Source organism: Haliotis cracherodii, unplaced genomic scaffold, assembly GCF_022045235.1.
Source record: "Haliotis cracherodii isolate W230 unplaced genomic scaffold, xgHalCrac1.p SCAF_1, whole genome shotgun sequence".
Taxonomy (NCBI): domain Eukaryota; kingdom Metazoa; phylum Mollusca; class Gastropoda; order Lepetellida; family Haliotidae; genus Haliotis; species Haliotis cracherodii.
In genome coordinates, this window is record NW_027266264.1 from 71,555,473 (window position 1) to 71,575,064 (window position 19,592).

General features: G+C 38.7%; 1 protein-coding gene across 3 annotated transcripts in view; it reads right to left on the minus strand.

Annotated features, from left to right (window-relative positions):
• Positions 1-19,592, minus strand: part of LOC139468329 (transducin-like enhancer protein 1) — an 80,737-nt gene that overhangs the window by 54,953 nt on the left and 6,192 nt on the right. For all 3 annotated transcript variants that reach the window (XM_071250431.1, XM_071250354.1, XM_071250270.1), the window contains exons 2-3: positions 10,787-10,884; positions 4,732-4,795 (exon numbers count right to left, since the gene is read on the minus strand). In XM_071250431.1, the coding sequence (XP_071106532.1) occupies positions 4,732-4,795; positions 10,787-10,884 (162 nt within the window). The remainder of the gene's footprint in view (positions 1-4,731; positions 4,796-10,786; positions 10,885-19,592) is intronic.

A 19,592-nucleotide genomic window follows, 5' to 3' on the forward strand; every position in this document is an offset into this window, starting at 1 on the left:
TATAGTCAACATATTACCTTTGATGCAGGTGACATATACCGGGTATAGTCAACATATTACCTTTGATGCAGGTGACATACAATGGATATAGTCAACATATTACCTTTGATGCAGATGACATCCACTTGGTATAGTCAACATATTATCCTTGTTGCAGGTGACATATACCAGGATATAGTCAACATATTATCTTTGATGTAGGTGACATATACCAGTTATAGTCAATATAATTATTATCTTTGATGTAGGTGACATATACCAATTATAGTCAACATATTACCTTTGATGCAGGTGACATATACCGGGTATAGTCAATATATTATCTTTGACGTAGATGATATTTTCACCATATTACTTTGTTGCAGATGATATATACTGTTATAATATTACCTTTGTTTCAGGTGATATATACTGTTATAATATTACCTTTGTCTGCATATGATATATATTGTCAACATATAACCTAACTGCAATATTACTTGTAATACATGCACATAATATATACTACAATAATCACTGGTTGTCACAGAGACATATTCTAAAACTAAACTTTCAAAATGTTTAAGTTTTCATTAGCAATAAAGGATGTAACAATTCATTGTTTGTATGGTGCTTCTCGATACTCTGTGATATGATACATGTACTATATACAAGTATTGTATCATGAGGTCATGTATCGATACAAAGCAATATAACAAATATCAGGTTGACATGTATGATTTAGGAAATTTCAACATAATGGACAGTGGTGTACAGGAGGTCTCAAGCCAATGTTTCATGAATTACATCACTAAATATCAACAGCGTTTGGTTTCTTTTCATTCGTATCGACTCATGACAAATAATATTGAAACACCCCTCGTAGTTACTTAATTAAACAACTTACTTTTAGCAGCCCAGAAAGATGTGGTAAAACTCTCATAATGCAGGGTATGTGACTACTTAACAACATTTTGTTTGTTTGTTGCTTAAGTCATACTCAGCAAAATTCTACTTATATGACAGCAGTCTGGACCAGGCAACGTTGTGATTGACATCATGAGCATCGATCAATGCATCAACCAAGTAGCAAGCCTGACCACCCGATCCCATAAGTCGTCTCTTACTACAGCCATGGGTTGCTAAAGACTTATTATCCGGATCTACACGGGGTACTGATCAATAACATGAAAAACACCACTATCATCTTTGTAAGATTAAAAAAAGACATGTAATTAATCCAAAGGTCAAATAATGAGAGATCTGTATCCAGGTAAAAAACCCATTACCTGCTCATCAAAAATTGAATTTCCTCATGAATAGTAAAACATAATGTTTAATATTTACGGTATATCCTGATATCACATTACTAAAATATCAAATATGGATGTATCTGGTACTGTTTTATGACTTCAAATTAAACAAAAAATCCTCTCTTTTTTTCTGAATGACACTGATAGGCAGTAGACAATTAAAAAGCTTACATCAGCAAGGCCCAGTTAAATATCTTAAATCACCTAGCACACAATATACACTATTATCATTATATTATTATCCACCTTCATCATTACAAACAGGTGTAATTCCTTCAATCAAAACCTATGAGGATGAGCGATGATCTGGGTTCGAACCCAGCTTGGGGCAACCCTCTCCACCGCCCCAGGCAGGCGACATTTCGTGTTAGGAACAAATTAATTCCATTTTGGAAGCCAATATGCACGGCCCGATATAATTATTGAGCTGACATGATTGGGTTGAGCAGGGAAGGAGAGAGATGAAAGCGACAACTAAAAATCAATATGGACAGCTCTGTTTAATGCATCCAAGACTAGCCTTGGCTGTAATCAGAAAATTAAGGAGAAACTCGGGCCCTCTGCGTTGCCGATATCGACAGCCGGGGTATGAGCGCTCGCCATCTACAGATTAGGCAAAACCAGGAAGGAAGGGAAGAGGAAATCTATCTAGACGCAAGATAAGGGGCCTCTTGGACGAAATTATCTCGGCTCATATGCAAGTTGCTACATCTAAAACAAGGCAGAGTTCCTAAATTATTCATTTAGCTCTTGAGATACTATTCTCACTGATTATAAGAACAGACGTGTCGTACACTGTAATCATGGACGAGGATGGAGATGGGAGGGGGGATTGATATTCCTGATTGGGGGTTGTACAAAGTGCCAAGGGGACGTCGAGGGGGCCAATCATGTAAGTGAGACGTAAAGTAAGTGAGACGTAAAGTAATGGAAAAGACGCAAGCTCTAAGTGATTGTATTCAGTAAAGCATGTGCTTCTGTTGTAATTACTGCTTTTTGAAATATCCACAGTAATTTTATAGAATTCATGACTCTCAACTCTGACAAAAAGACAGGAGTATGTGATAACCCCTTTTGGTTAGGAATACATTAGTACTAGGTCAGGGAATCCATCGGGATTTCATCACCAATCTTGGGTCATAACTACCTTGTGAAACCAATCAATTATTGATCATAATCAGTTGGTAATGTTTTCTGTAATCTAGCAATAGTATCTCAAAGAACAAGTTTTTCATTATTTGAAATATCAAGGATGTTATTCCATCAGTGAAAATAAATATGGGTTGCATATTGACATGAATGATTATGAACGATTTTTTGTGTAATTAATAACAGATCAAAGAAACGTATGGCTGTACATTTTGAATAGAAATTTTATATCCAAAAGCATTCATTTATACACTCTATTATGAGTGAGTGAGTATGGTTTTACGCTGTTTTTTGCAATATACCTGCAATATCACTGCAGGGGACACCAGAAATGGGCTTCACTCATTGTACCCATGTTGGGAATCGAACCTGGGTCTTTAGCATGACGAGCGAATGCTTTTTTTCATTTCATCGGTAGAAGGCACTGGATCAAGGACTGATTGTATCTGAATATCACTAATTAATATACTAAGTTTATAATGATATAGAAATTAATAGCATTATTTAAAAACAAGCCATATTTTCGAGAAATTCATATAAATTTGATCATTAATTATGTTAACTACATTGTCTACATGAATCAACAGTATTGCAATCTGAGATATCTTGCACAGCCTGGGTGATACTTGTAAAACAAATACATCCTACTGTAACTTTTTTACAAAACATTAGTCCAAAATGCACTATTTTCTTTTTGACAAATAGAAACTTATTTAAGTTTCATCACAAAGACATCTAGGGGTGGTCGGGTAGCCTAGTGGTTAAAGCGTTCACTCGTCAAGCCGGCGACCCGGGTTCAATTACCGACATGGGTACAATGTGTGAAGCCCATTTCTGGTGTCCCCCACCATGATATTGCTGGAATATTGCTAAAAATGATGTAAAACCATACTCACTCACTCACAAAGACATCTGTGCATACAAAATGTTAAACGGCCAAACTGCCAAGAAAATCTAAAATAATGATGCCAAAATGGCAACATATTCAGTTAACTACGTGAAGACAAAAAATATGGGACAAAAAATACCAACAAGGACATTGAATAGCACACAGATGTCTTTGGTGCCATGGAGGACAGCTTTGTAAAAACTGACTTTATCTGACAAGCTGTCGCTCTTATTCAGTGTTCTCTATCATCAAATCGCCTGTTCTGAAATCTGAGGTAAGCAAATATATACTTAATACCAATATGGAAAATATCTGACAGCTTCTCGCAATAAAAGTAATTTCTACCAGCCCTGGACTAACATATATGAATGTATGTCAGTAGGTTTCTCTAGCCCAGGAACAATGTTAGCTCCTGACATGAAACTGGGATCCATATCAAACCATGATCTTAGCAGCTTAGTGCTACGACACTTATAGGTCTATGGCATGGGAGTTACGACAGTCTTAGTGCTAAGATCACTTTGTGAAAATGGAACCCTGATATGTGCTGTATTGGGAGGTTAGCTGTCAATTTTTAATACAGTGAACCTCAGTAACTCAGTGGGTTTCACACAAGAGGGTTTCACATGACCTGGTTTCACACAACACAGGGTTTCACATTACCTAGGGTTTCAAATGAGTCTCACATGACAAAGGGTTTCACATGACAGAGTTTCACATGGCACATGGTTTCACATAACACAGGGTTTCACGTGACACAGGGTTTTACATGACACAGGGTATCATAGGACACATGGTTTCACATGACAGTTTCACATGACCAAAGGTTTCACATGACACAGGGTTCCACATGACCTGCGTATTTGATGTGGTTTTCATCCAATAGAGGCTTAATTATATGTTTGCAGAGTCATATTTGATACAACATATATATACCAGTCAGTACCATTTCCTACAGCAACATCAAAGGACTGACGCAGAAATTGTTCTATTTGCACATGTGCTTCAATCAACAGAATGTTTGATACTGACAGGCATTTCCATATTCATGATGGGTAGGGATGAAATAAAAACATATTCTGTTTGAAGTTATTTCTTGTTAATAATCTTGTAGGCTGAACATTAGCATGACTCTTAATTGTGTTCATGACTCTCAAACAATATGTAGTGAGTCATGATGACTCCCAGTGTCCACCGGTGAGGTGAAGGCCTGATAGTGATGAGAAGGTCTGGGCCAAGTCCTGCTATTGGCATTATGGTCCTAGGTCATTGCTCTGCTTGTCCCAAAATACTGATATATCTGATGGCCGTATTGACAATTGTGTCTTAAACCTAGGACAAGTGCAGATCTTGGGACAATAAAGGGACACAACTGCACAGTTTGTGAGATTGAATGCTTACCATCACATAATGTCTCTGCATCTCTGTCTTCTCCTGGGCCAGCTTCTCACACTCCAGCTTCAGGCTGAAACACGAAGAATTACATCAACTTCTGCACAATACATCAACTGCCAAACAATACATCAACTTACACACAATACATCAACTGCCAAACAATACATCAACTTACACACAATACATCAACTGCCAAACAATACATCAACTTACACACAATACATCAACTGCCAAACAATACATCAACTTACACACAATACATCAACTGCCAAACAATACATCAACTTACACACAATACATCAACTGCCAAACAATACCTCAATTTCGGCACTATACATCAACTCCTGCAGAATACATCAACTTACACACAATACATCAATTTCTGCACAATACATCAACTCCTGCAGAATACATAACCTTCCACACAATACATCAACTTCCACACAATACATCAACTCCTGCAGAATGCTTCAACTTCCACACCATAAATCAACTACTGCACAATACATCAACTTCTGCACAAAATATACAGGATATGGCCTGTATATAATCCAGTCGGGCCCAGTCAAACCAGTGACTGAAAATATAGGCAACGTGAACACCATTGAGGTTCGACAACACGCTGCCAGTCAGGTGACACAGCCAGGTGACACAACCAGGTGAAACAGTGAGGTGACACAGCCAGGTGACACAGCCAGGTGACACAGCCAGGTGACACAGCCAGGTCACACAGTCAGGTCACACAGCCAGGTGACACAGCCAGGTGGCACAGGCAGGTGACACAGTCAGGTGACACAGCCAGGTCACACACAGTCAGGTGACACAGCCAGGTGACACAGTCAGGGGACACAGCCAGGTGACACAGCCAGGTCACACACAGTCAGGTCACACAGTCAGGTCACACACAGTCAGGTCACACTACCAGGTCACACACAGCCAGGTCACACAGCAAGGTCACACAGCTTTACCACCAAATCCAATTTATGCCTCTTATGACAAGCAGGGGTAGCCATTGGTCATATCCAACTAGTCTGCAGGTCATTTAGAACTAGAGTCAAATAACTAAATTTGTAGAAAACAACTATTCCGTCTAGACTGTTTCTAGTCCCGGACTAACGGACTAGTGGCCGTGTTTATCCCTGACAAGTAACAGAGTCCTGGGGACCTATCCAACCAGGGTCTCTTACAAATGATAGATATATTTATCCCTCACATTTTGACAAATCCACCTGCAACACTCTAGGGGTGGGACGGGTAACTCAGGTACCCGGGTCGGGTGGGTACTGAGTAGGACCCAGGTACCCACAGGACTGCCCGGACCCGTGTTTTGTCACATGATATATTGTCTAATGACTAAAATAATCTAGAACTCTATCATGTCTATGGTTACACTACAATTCATTAATGTTTGCATTTCTTACTAACTGTGCACCCATTCCTTCTGATTTTTCATATGGTTGAATAAAGATATAACTTAAATCAAATTTAGTGCATGAATGACCAGATTGTTTAATACATGTATCTAAATACGTTTGCCAGGGTTATGCTAAAACTATTCCCAATCGGACCTACAGTGGGTACCCGGGTAGTGTCAGGTAATAGGGGAGGGGGGTGTACTATTCTATTTGCTTAGTTTTTATCAACCTTAATTTCATTAATTCCTCTGTGTATTCACAGAATACTATCCAAAGGACACGACTTCCAATGTTTACATTAACATCAGTGCCAATACCTCTGCCAGCTCCCAGAGGAGAATCCCATGGTAACTGACTGCTGTACACTGTCAATAACCCATGTTCACATATTTGTATGAACATCCCACTGGGTACCCATCTATACAACAATGTCAACTAATATCACTGAGAGTAAAAGAAACTAATAAAGCCAATATATTGGTTAAGAGCCATACATCTGGACTATGCACTAAGGATTGTAATTGTTAACAGAAATTATTCTGCAGTTAACCATCTCTTATTTGTGCAAGAATATATTTTCCAGTTGTTCAAATTCAAAAGCCCTGCTATCTGTGCCCCTCAATCACAATGTTATTGTCATGGCACAGCTGTGATAGATAGTCAATGTCGACATTAAATGTCCGTATTCCAAATGGTAAGGTATACCATGGCCATTACAGTATTACAACGTTCACAATCAGGTACTGCATGCCCTAATGCACATGTAGAAATAACCATATATCCCTGATGTCAAGAGAATGGACCATCTAATGAAACTAGAACACCATATGGTGCCTTCTAAATATCAATTTTGAAATTAGAATTTCAGAGTTTTATGAGGTATTTCAGGTTCACACTCAACAGAACACAGAGGGTTTGAATTGTAACAGTCTCCACAGTTTACATATCATTTTGAATATTTGAAAACTGTTTGTAAGAAAGCAATCAACACAATTGAAAAAAATTGTAATTTAACCTTGTTGACCTTGACCTTAACCTTGACCTTTAACATTAAAAAACTTAAATGTATGACCTTATGTATGAGTGAAACATAATAGATGATAATGAATAAGTTATGAATAATTCCTTTTATCTATTGAAAACAGACATATACCTGAATGGGCAGTAATGGACAGTGTCCTGTATAATCAGACAACTTGAAATAAATATTCCAAATGTTTAAACATTTAAATTCTGCTGACCTTGACCTTTGATGGAAGTAAGACCAATTCTAGCAAAATGGGGACCTACTTTGAGACCCAGAGTTTCAGAGCTGGAAAAAAATACTTTATTTTAAAACAAGCTATTTTTAAAGCTTCAAGCAAATGTACTAAACTTTACTAATTTTGCCAGAGAATTAAACTCTCCAACATGTGCAACCGACTTTCAGTTTGATTGTCGACTCAAGACAAAAATAGCAGTTAAATGAGTGAGGCGCCTTTAAGCTGCTCTTTGCAGTATTCCAGAAATACCTCAAAGGGCACCCAGAACTGGATTCACACATTGGATACATATGTGGGATACCAACCTAGACCTTCGGTGTGACCTATCGATGCTATATAACAAATACATGCAAGTTCGGCCCTATGTCCCACTTGGGTCACATTAAAGAAGAAATATCTTATTGCACATAACTGGTAGTAATACTTAGTAACAACATAGAAAGGAATGTCACTAAAACGAAACCTTATAAACTTTTGACTAAAAATGTTTCTGACACCATTCACTTATCCAGAGCTCCAGATAAGCCGTGTATCTGTGTAAAATACGCATCAGAAATGCAGAAATATGCAGTGAAATAAAATCCAAGCGTATCAAGTACGCAACGAACATTACAGATACGCTACAAAAATATAACTTTAGCGTATCATCACAATATTGTGAAGTAACTCTGCGTATTCGATTAGCAAATCAGCAACTTATTTTGAAATTATAAACGGGCATTCCCTCAACCTTGCCAAACTCCACGATGACAGTTACATCATGATCATTTGCCATCACACTTTCTTGTGGAAGTATCGCAGTATTTTTTAGTCCTATAAAGCTCTCGAACCACCACGACACCAGTTTGCAGGGACTAGATTAATAGTGTTTTTATATATTTATGTGTAAAAACTAGTGGGTAACAGAAATTTGAATACCCAGATAGAATTACTGATACCCAATGATTTTAATATGCATGGGTAAAATACCCATAACACCAAAAGCTTATCTGGAGCTCTGCTTATCATAAGATGTCAAAGTTAAACAACTGACAAGAGAACCTGGAAAGATTTGTAAACTCCATGATAATGTTTTCACTTGTAATCCATCAGAACATGAAGCATATCAGTTCATCAATGACTGGGCACCACAGAACTGAATACTGACAGAACAAAATGAAAATCAAAGATCCAATAGTGAGAAGTTGATATTTTTCAAAATGGTCACCTCATGAAAATAAGATCTCATTAAGTGAAATTGGATAGCAATCTCAAATTATGCCCTAAATCTGATGATGTGGCATTGAGAAGCTTGCAACAGTAAGGGATATGTTCAGTTGTAACTGATGACTAGCGCCCGATATCAGACTTCCATACATTCATCACTACTTCATACACTAATTTGAAACTAGAACCAGATTAAAAAAGGATGAAAAAGTTGCTTCTCTGTTTTCACTTATAGTTTTCATGAGCCCTAAATCTAACTGGCATGAATCAGCCATGTAAATTAATTTTAAACATTTACCAAAATAGCAAAAACTGTCATTTAACTGCATCTGAACCTGAGACTCTAATTCACTAAGAGTATAACAAATTAACCAAAGCGGCCCAAACAATTTAATTCAAAATCAATCAATAATAAACCTTTTTATTCCTAATTGTAATTGATTATGTTAAATTACTGAGTTCTGCCAATCAAATGCCTATTTGGGAAACTCACAACAAAATACGCCTTCTGCTTTTACCCATGATGCATCTTTTAGTCCCTTAGTGACCTGATCATTGATTTATTAGTCATGAGCCCAATTGCATGATTTGCACCAATGGACAATGGTAAGACACAACTCTGAAATTGACATGACATTTGACCTCCGCACCAATTTCCAATTCCAAATCGGTGGTCCGATCATGCATGACCGAACATGTCGGATGACCAATCACAATGCATTATCACACTGATTGACTCGTCTCTGTAAGGTAGCCGTGGAGTCGCATGTGGACAAGATTTACCGTTTCTTTGGCAGACCACAATTATTCCTGACTGATAGTTCAGCAGTGGAGACTGTAAGTGTTCCTGAAGGTCCACACAACATAGCCAAGCTTTGCAACCTGTCTGTACTGAATTACAGTAATTAGGCCCTGACAAGCATCATGGCGTTCACAGCCCTGGGGTTGTTATAAAGTCTGCTTCAGTGAATTGACCGGTTGTAACTCGACAGGGCAAACCTCGTAATAATGGCCTTTAGCTAGAAGATGTGAGTTCAATGCTGAAGCTGACAAGTGCTTCAAAAGAATAAACATGTTCTGCTCTGTGGGCTCTGGCGGGTTTTTCCCTGAGTGGAATCTTTCTCTGGAGTTCTTTATTTGATGTTCGCATTTATGTACATTTCAAAGACATGAAACGTGTTGAATACTGGAATCTGTGTTTAAGGGGTAGTTTGTTCATCACTGCAGTTTTACTTCATTCATTTGTTCCAACGGTTGGCGGTAGCAGATTCACATTGGCTAATGTACCAGATCAGTGTATTTTGACTTTCAATAGGAGTCAATATTTGGAAATGAGGCAATAGTTTTTGCATGATTACAAACATTGAGTACTTGCTCTTGATGAAGGTTAATCACACATCTAAAGTAATTATGTGTTTGTTGCTTAATGCCTTAGTCAGCAAAATTGCCAGTTTGTTTGATTGACAGTACATTGACTTTGATGTGGAAGTATTATTACTTCATGTATATAATGTAAAACTCCATCAACTGTGCAATATGTTCCAAAGTATAAAGCAATAATAAACCAAGTATAAACACTGATTTGTATAAAAAAAAATAAAAAATTGTATCAGTTGTCAGACAGTTGTTGATGAAAGGACTAGTCGATTCGGATTTAAGGGAATATATCACACACCTGATGTGCCCTCAACCATAAAAGTTGTTGTTTTTAGCTGTCTGACAAATAGAGTGTGAACAATCGATTCTGACCCAGACAAACCAGAGGTTGATAGTATGAACACCTGATTCATTTACTTTAGTTGCCTTTTATGACAAGCATGGATTGTTGAGGACCTATTCTAAACTGTGTTCCGCTTTAAAGGCCCACAACGGCTGATAACATTTATCAGCTTTTTAATCAAAAGCATTCATCAGGAATGTAATACTTTTTTAAGCAAATTAAAATCAAAATGAAAACAGCTCCTCATTTTTTAGGAAAAAAAGACAAATTAATAATCACATTTAATAACCTAACTCAAATAGTTTAAGAAAATTAATCTTGTTCATCAAACATGTCAAATTTTTATTACAATTCTTTGAAGACCCAGAAGCACTCAAAGATTAACTTTTTGTAATGGCGGCCATGATGAGTGTGTGATGATCATGCGGCTGTCAGACAGGGGCCATGCTTGTTCTTACCTGTGATACTGGGCTTGCAAAAAGCTGAATTCCTCCTTCACCCGATCACATGACTCCGACACCGTGAACTTGAAAGGTTGCCCTGGCTGAGGGGGACCCTGTAGAAGAATGAGGGAGAGCATTATTGACAGTTTACAAACGCATTATGTGTTATTAGCCTGAACTTGGTTAACCTTAGGCTCTATAATGAAGTCAAAGGGCCACAGTAAGATAGAGCAGGTCGTACTTATCCCTGAAATATAGGCACAAAGAGATTAAAGCTTGTAGGGTGTCAAGCTAGCGTTATGAACACTATACATTGTATAGGCCAATATGTTTGTATTGAAGGCAAGGATTCGATGGATCATGTGGAGTCCACACAGGGGGCTCATTATACCAAATCAACCGAACAGCTGTAAAAGGCTACTATACAGACCATGGTCCAATATATATCATCCGTGTCCCAGAGATTTCGAATACTATTTGTCAATGAAGCCCATGTTCCCAAGGCAAGGGCGTTAACTGACTATAAAAGTCCAGTTTCCACCCTTGCCAAACTATGCTCAAATTACAGAGATACATTTCGGCTAGACTAACAAGTCTATGCATAGTCTAATCAAAACACGTAACGAAGAAGACATCCGGTTCCTAAACATGGATTTCAACGTGCAGATTTCGGTAGACTGTAGGATTTGCAAAGCATGTGTACCGCCAACTCTGCGTTGACAGATATATTGCATATCTTTTCATTAAAGGTGCTTAATTGATTTGATGCATTTCGTGGGGTAAGACTCAATTTATTACAATATAGATCTTGATTATTGATCAGATTGTCTTGACAGGGCACTGCCATTTTGTTTGAAGCAAATGCAAGTGATATGAGTGATGGAATCTGATTGGTCAATAGGAAGGACATAGAAGGGACATAACTCGTAATAGCCACTGGTGGCTACGATCGAGGCTGGTAATTCCAGCATAGTTCAGCAAGGGTGGGAACTGGACTTTTATAGTCAGCTCCCTTGACTTGGGAAGATGATGAAGCCAGATAAAAGCTGTATATTTCAGAGTCAGTATTCTTGATCTATCAGATGTGCATGTGCTGTAAGGCTGTAACCACTCACTTTGTCATGACATTAGCATGACAACTCAACAACTGCCATGTCAGGAGACATGTTGCATCTTCAAATTGAAATAACAGTATGGAAATTCAAACAGAAGTAGAAGATTGTGTTAAATTATGAAAAAGTGGCTTGAGGCTTGTATACTAATGGATATATTTCCATTCATTTCAAACGATTTGACATGTCACCCCCAACAAACATCCCCTTAGGACCTGGGGAAGAATATGTCCCCAAGTCCCAATTTCCAGAGGACTACATTGATAACTCCTGGGGATTTCTGGTTAGCATTGGTCCCAACAACCCTAGACTGGCCGTTGTTTGTTTGTTGTTTAACACTGCACTCAGCAATATTCCAGCTATATGATGGCAGTCTGAAAATAATCAAGTCTGGACCAGACAATCCAGTGTTTGACATCATTTGTGTGTTGTTTAACACCGCACACAGCAATATTCCAGTTATTCCGGCAGTCTGAAAATAATCAAGTCTGGACCAGACAATCCAGTGATAGACATCATGAGCATCGACCCACGCAATTGGTATCGATGACATGCATCAACCAAGTCAGCGAGCCTGACTACCCGACCCCATTAGTGGCCTCTTATAACAAGCAGTTGCCTTTTATGGCAAGCAAGGGTTTCTGAAGGCCTATTCTACCCAGGATCGTCACAGGTTCGGCTGGTTGACGGTGTGTCATCATACCCCTTCCCACTTCACATCATCTTGTCATCCTGTACCGACAGAGGAAGAACATTGCTGTGTGTGTTTCCTTCCTCCTCTGCTTGATGAAATACAACATATTTAGTCCAGACACAGTGAGCACCCTTCATGGGATTCTGACACATGAACAGCTAAAGTACATAGATGCCTTGAACAGTTTGTTAAAACAAAATAAAACATTACAAACAAAATATATCCCATCTTACATTTTTTTTAAAATGTGGATGAAAAAAAATCATTTCCTTTTATCCCAGTCTGCATCCTTGGAGGAATGAATTACAAATATTACGCAGTTAAAGTGAAGGGAAGTTGCCAGGTTATGAATTAGATGAAAATGGTTTTAATGAAGATAAATTATTCAATAAGAGTGCTTCCTACTTTGTGACTATCACGGCCTATCTCTGGGTAGGGCTTAAGTCTCAATCTACATATCTAAAGCAACATCAATTATTAAGTATTACTTCCCCGAAAGTAGTGATAATTCATCATTTAGTTCGGGTCACTACGCTGACATACAAATCTTACCGCTGATCCTCGTCGTCTATTACGAAAAGCTTAAGTTACTGGCGACACATTCTACCCAGAAACCCCGGCGGTTTCAATGATCTTCACATGTCAGCCATGGCCTGTTTCTCCTACATGCAGTAGAGTTGTTATTTGACATTACAAGTAAAATGCTTGACAATACTATCAATGTGTTGCACACATGTGAAGCCATTGCATTCACCTGCTGCATGCACTGGCGAGACTTTGTCTAGTGGAAAATGATGTGGGTAAGCTTAGAAGCTTAGGGGATTGTTAGAAGCTTAGAGTGAGTGTGTGTGTGTGTGTGTGTGTGTGTGTGTGTGTGTGTGTGTGTGTTTGTGTGTGTGTGGGTGTGTGTACGTGTGGGTGTGTGTACGTGTGTGTGTGTGTACGTGTGTGTGTGTGTCTTGTATTTGTCTGGTTTAAAATTTGTTTATTAGTGCACTGAGATACCATGCCGCAGTTTAACATGAACACCCCACTTAGACACAGTATACTGACTCCAAGCTGACAAGTCCTTGTTTAATCCCCTTAATGCCGAGTCCCAGGCAAGTTAACAACAAGTACCATCTTTTAACATCTTTTGGTTTGACACGGCTGAGATCGAACCCCCAACCTTTCACTCTCAAGGCAGATGCTCTATCCACTACATCATGGATGCTGTCGTCTGTGCCTGGATTGCAAGCAGGTGGGACAACAGTATAGTAAGCTAACCTTCATGTTATTGTAGAAGCAGCAGGTAGCCTAGTGGTTAAAGCGTTTTCTTGTCACGCCGAAGACACAGGTTCCATTCCTCACATGGGTACAATGTGTGAAGCCCATTTCTGGTGTCCCCTGCCAGGATATTCCTGGAATACTGCTAATAGCAGCATCAAACCATACTCACTCATTCACTCATGTTTTGTGCTAGCAACAAGCCTGAGTTTTATCACCTTGTCCACATGACAAGAGGTTAACCTGTCATGGCCAGCTGACAATGTAAGAATGTCATCAGTGGGAAGACTCCACGCCTGTCTTGGTAAACAAGACAGAAAACAATATCAATAACAATTAGGAGATAGTCCTATGGCACCACAATCACACAATATTAGATTTCAACAAAATGATTGATATTCGTATAATAATTGTTACTTTTAAAAATATCACTTTTATTATAATCGTTATCATCACAATTATTTATTGTCATTATTACTAACATACTATTATCATCATTAGTTTTTAGTAATTGAAAGCAACAAATATATAAATAAGAACTATTATTTTTGCATTCATTTTTATTCTAGTAATTGAAAATATAAAATAAAATATAAATAAAAACTATTATTCTTCTTCAAGTAATTATCATGATAATCACATTTTTATAGCTATTGCGATATTATTATTACTATTATCAACAACGATAATAATAACCTCTCTCTCCCACAACCTCTGTGGGGACAGATTTTATATATAGGTCGTCTACTTTCATCTGATATGATCTCATCCAGAACGTTATACAGACATATCGTATTACCATCGCAACACACTATCACTGTGTGACGTAAGTGTTTCATCTGCTATCAGCTAATCCGCGGGTGATCATCTCTGTGTAACACTACGCCGATAGTAGAGTGATTAGACAACCGATTTACTCACTTGTTCAAGCGTGTCATTCCGCTAGAAAGAGGAGATAGCAACGGTCGAATCAAGTTACCGCTGCTTTTATCAGTTTAGGGGAAATTACCACTGATATAACGTTGTCATAATGTTCTCTAATTTCATTATTCATAATTCAATTCTCAGTTTAAAATATCGCCAGTAATAAAAACACACCCAAGGCCGCACTGTTGGATGGATGTCGTTAACAGAGAACAGACTGCTCGTTCGGAAAGTAATGTTCTTAAAACACTGGGTATAAAATTTATCTTTTGAGTCGAGGGGAAAATCAAGAGACGAAAATCAAATTAGCATAGCTATGAAGAGAGCCATTTCTGTTTAGATTTTTAAATTCGTTAGCTTTGAAGGATGAAAAGGGATTTAGAGTGTTAACAATCGACATATAAGAACACACGAATAAAACTTCAAACATCAATGGAGAATTTCAAATCGTAATCGCATGAGCTGAAAAGACCCCCGCTGTCATGGGTCAAATGAGGTAAACGTTGCATCAGTATTCATCCAGCTAACCTAGGAATCAGTCTGCCTACAGATGCCTCTTATACTCGTCTTGATGGTCAAATAGCTGCTATTTGTCGGCCATTCTTGCATACATTGTCCTCGTACAGCATGCCGTCAATGGTATGTTCGTGTATGTGAATAGTGGGAAGATCTAAAATGGCGGACACGGTTTCGCGAGTTACGACCTACGTATACAGCGAACACACTTCAACGGTGTACACATTTAAACAGTTCCGTGGAGTTTGTAAAACTCATGTTTTACTGTCACTGTCTTTCTATTGTTGCGTGTTTGATAGATCCCTACCATGGTCTAAGTTCTGGGCTTGTATTGTTTGTTTGTTGTTTAACGCCGCACTCAGCAATATTCCAGCCATACGACGGCGGTCTGTAAAATAATCGAGTCTGGACCAGACAATCCAGTGACTGACATCATGAGCATCGATCCACGCAAATGGGATCGATGACATGTATCAACCAAGTCAGCGAGCCGGACCACCCGATCCCGTTAGTCGCCTTTTACGACAAGCATAGTCACCTTTTACGGCAAGCATGGGTTGCTGAAGACCAATTCTATCCCGGAATCTTCACGGGTCTTCTGGGCTTGTAGTTGGAGAGAATATAATTCATTACATACGTAAAGAGGTGAAGAAGCCAGATACAAGTAAAATATACAAACGCAGCTTAACGCACTTGGGTACTTCGCCACTTTCACAAAGTAAAGAATTAAACAAAAACGGATGGCGAGAATCAAACGTTCAACCAACGGACATGGACTAAACAAGTCACTACATGTACACGGATTGAAATACTCAACAAAACGTTGACGGGTTAAGTGAGCTGGGTTTTACGACGTTTTTTTAGAAATATTGCAGCATTATACCGGCGGGCACACCAGAAAGTAGACGGATTGAACAGCTCGACAAAACGCACATGGACTGAACAACCTACCAAAACGTACCCGGACTGAACCACTCAGCAAAAACAGACTACGGGGATGAACAATTTGACAAAACGCACATGGACTAAACAACCTACCAAAACGTACCCGGACTGAACCTCTCAGCAAAAACAGACTACGGGAATGAACAATTTGACAAAACGTACATGGACTGAACCTCTCAGCAAAAACAGACTACGGGAATAAACAATTTGACAAAACGCACATGGACTCAACCACGAAACAAACCACATATTGACTGAGCCGCTTAAAAAGTGAACATGGACTGACCCACTCGGCAAAACGTACATGGACTGAACAAACCATACAGGGACTGAATCACACAACAAAACGCACGAGGAGTCTGAACAAGGCGGGTGAGCCATTCCGCCAACAGCGGAGGTCCAATGCACAGCCTTCATCCCGTCGTCGACTGAAAGCGATCTATGCGGCAGTGATAAAACACAGACCACACCACTGGCATCGTGTTGCATATTACCTACAACCGATAGCACTATCACATCGTCCATCAACGTCGCTCCCACATCAGAGCAACAGGTGCTGCAGCCTAACCCCCCAAATTGAAGGCGATCATAAATCGCAGAGCTATAGTCGAGAGCTTATATTCTCAGGAAAGCCGGATAGATCGGCGCTCTTAGTCATCGTTGAACTATGCTACGCTAAATTATACCTTTTGGTATTTGCAATCATTTTAATTGAGGTTCGTCGTTTTATAAAGTAACTTATTCTTCGCGCATTGATAACCATCTGAGCGAGGCGTGGGTTGTCATATCCCGCCAGTACATTAATAAATGTGTGTAATCGACGTTTTCATACGACTTACTGAGAGTGGCTTTACATTATGTATACAGATTGATAGCAGGAGGTCCTCACAAAAATCACGACCCAGTACGACCTCAGAATATATCAATATTTATTTGTTATAGTCAGAACTTCGAAATATGAAATCAGATTGCTTTGAAATGCTGACAAAAAATAGAAGGACGATAGAGATGTGTTGTAATAACGAATAGGTCCAAATATTGTCATAATTTGATAAGTCACACACCGAGAGACAATTTATTTCTGTAGAAGGCCACAGGCCCATAACACATTAATATGGCACGCTAAATCACGCATGCGGGTGTAAAGAACATGTATGTAACTATTTCATTCATGAAAAAAAGTACATGTACTTGGCGTTTCTTAATTTGTAGGCTTTTGCTAAAAACACACCAACATTAAGGACAAGATCATCACCTGTTTGCATTAGCTGTGTGAATTTCATAAGAGATGGAAATTCAGTGTAATACTGGATAGTTGATGCTTTGAATGGTATTTCTGTTATATCACGGCATGTCAGGTTGGCGTGAGGGGAATTCCCGATGTGAGAGAGGTATATTATAATAACTAGCATGGTGAGGTTGATCACGTCTGGATAGATTTCATATGTAGAGTGAAACTCAGGATGTTGGCTATGGTAACACAATTGGATGTTTGTTGTTTTACGCCGCACTCAGCAATATTCCAGTTCTATGATGGTGGTCTGTAAATAATCAAGTCTGGATCAGACAATCCAGTGATTGACATCATGAGCATCGATCTACGCAATCGGGATACGACGACATGCATCAACCAAGTCAGCGAGCCTGTTAGTCGCCTCTTACTACAATCATGGGTTGCTGAAGACCAATTATCCGGATCTTTATTGGACACTAAACAATACCATGAAGGCCACCAAGGGATAACACTGTTGCTTGACAGAGGGTCCGACAAGTGTGTATTGGTACGACATTTAAATGAATTATACATAGTTATGTGAACAATCCCTCATACATGTATCCTACCATCCCCCATAACCTTGTAACTCATTTCCTAGCGGGTTTTTTTCTGCTCCCAGGGTATTTCAGATTGATTTTCTATGACAGAATTTGGGTGTGTTGGTCAATAAGTTTAATCTTTCTCATTTTTGTTATTTAAAAACGTAAGTTGTTTACATATTAAAGACTACCATCTGACCAATTCAACCTCTATTTTAATCCAATATAATTGATTATTCGTGTTTAATAGCTCAGAAACGAAAATCTTGCGTTGTCTCCGTTTTGGGGCAAGAATCCCCAATATTCTTTTCAGCGTGTGCTGGTCCACTTTGTGTAGTCAATCGCCTGCTCCATGTTATATCGACCCCTTTCAAAGACGGTTTGCGATATTCAACCAAAAACGTTCCCGAAAAATGGTATATGGGACCATGGTATATGGAACCAATGATTCTTCCGTTCCCGCGTAGACGTAGGTACGACGGATCGACTGTAAACAGCTAGCGGTAATGTACAGAAGATTAACTCCACCTTAAAAAGTAAAGCCATTTTCGTATCATTTCATCCCATTAATCTTTAACGTTAATGTTGGAAAGATAACGACCATATCTATCAATTATTGCTGCAGTAATCTTGTATGAAACCTAGGCCCAATACGTCTCGGTGACATTTGAACGAGAACTCCGGATTTGTAATGTGTTTACAGCGAAAAAACATTGACTGGCATTAAGTGTCGCCATCAATCTAGAAACAGTCGATTTGAGTGGCCATTTTTTCGCGAATTACACACTCCATCACTACCACGTGCTTCTTGTTAATGACAAGATGGCGGCTCGGAATCTTCGGGGTTGTTCATTTCAATATGGAGTGTTTACAATTCTCGTGACCCACGTGGGTCTATTAAATAATAATTGGTCCGATTTTAGAGTAATAAGATTTTTTTAAAGGATTGTTTATATACAGTTGCAAAAATAAGGTTAACGCGTGTATATATACACTTCTGATGAAGGAGAAATATATATATATAGTTGAATAACTCTTGTAGCTAGCTTTGAAACTCCCGTTGATTCTAGTTATCACATGAGGGTTGTATCAATAATCACTTTATAAAGAAATTAAGTTACGATTGCATGAGACGCCCCTTAAATGTATCAGCTTTTATCAGGACAAAACGACTTATATCGTGTACATTGGACATAGTGTTAAAACACAATTTCTTTCCTTTCCTCTCCAGTAATAATTCAGACTGTATGATGTCTAACCAACAAATGAAGTCTAGACATGATTTTTTATAGTCTCCCCCATCGCAGGTTATGCTCTCAAAGATTTTACGATTAATGAACCTTCGTGTTTTGAGACGGCCCCCTGTAGTCGTGTCAATCACAGCCTGACATCCGTCCCCATTAATTAGGCAGCATTTATCGATACCTATATGTTATAGCGATTATTGGAATAGACGTCAACAGTGTTTTCTTGTACCAATTAATATATGATCAACAAATGTCATGATCAAAGGTCACAGACCTCTGATATTGATGAAAGTGATATACGA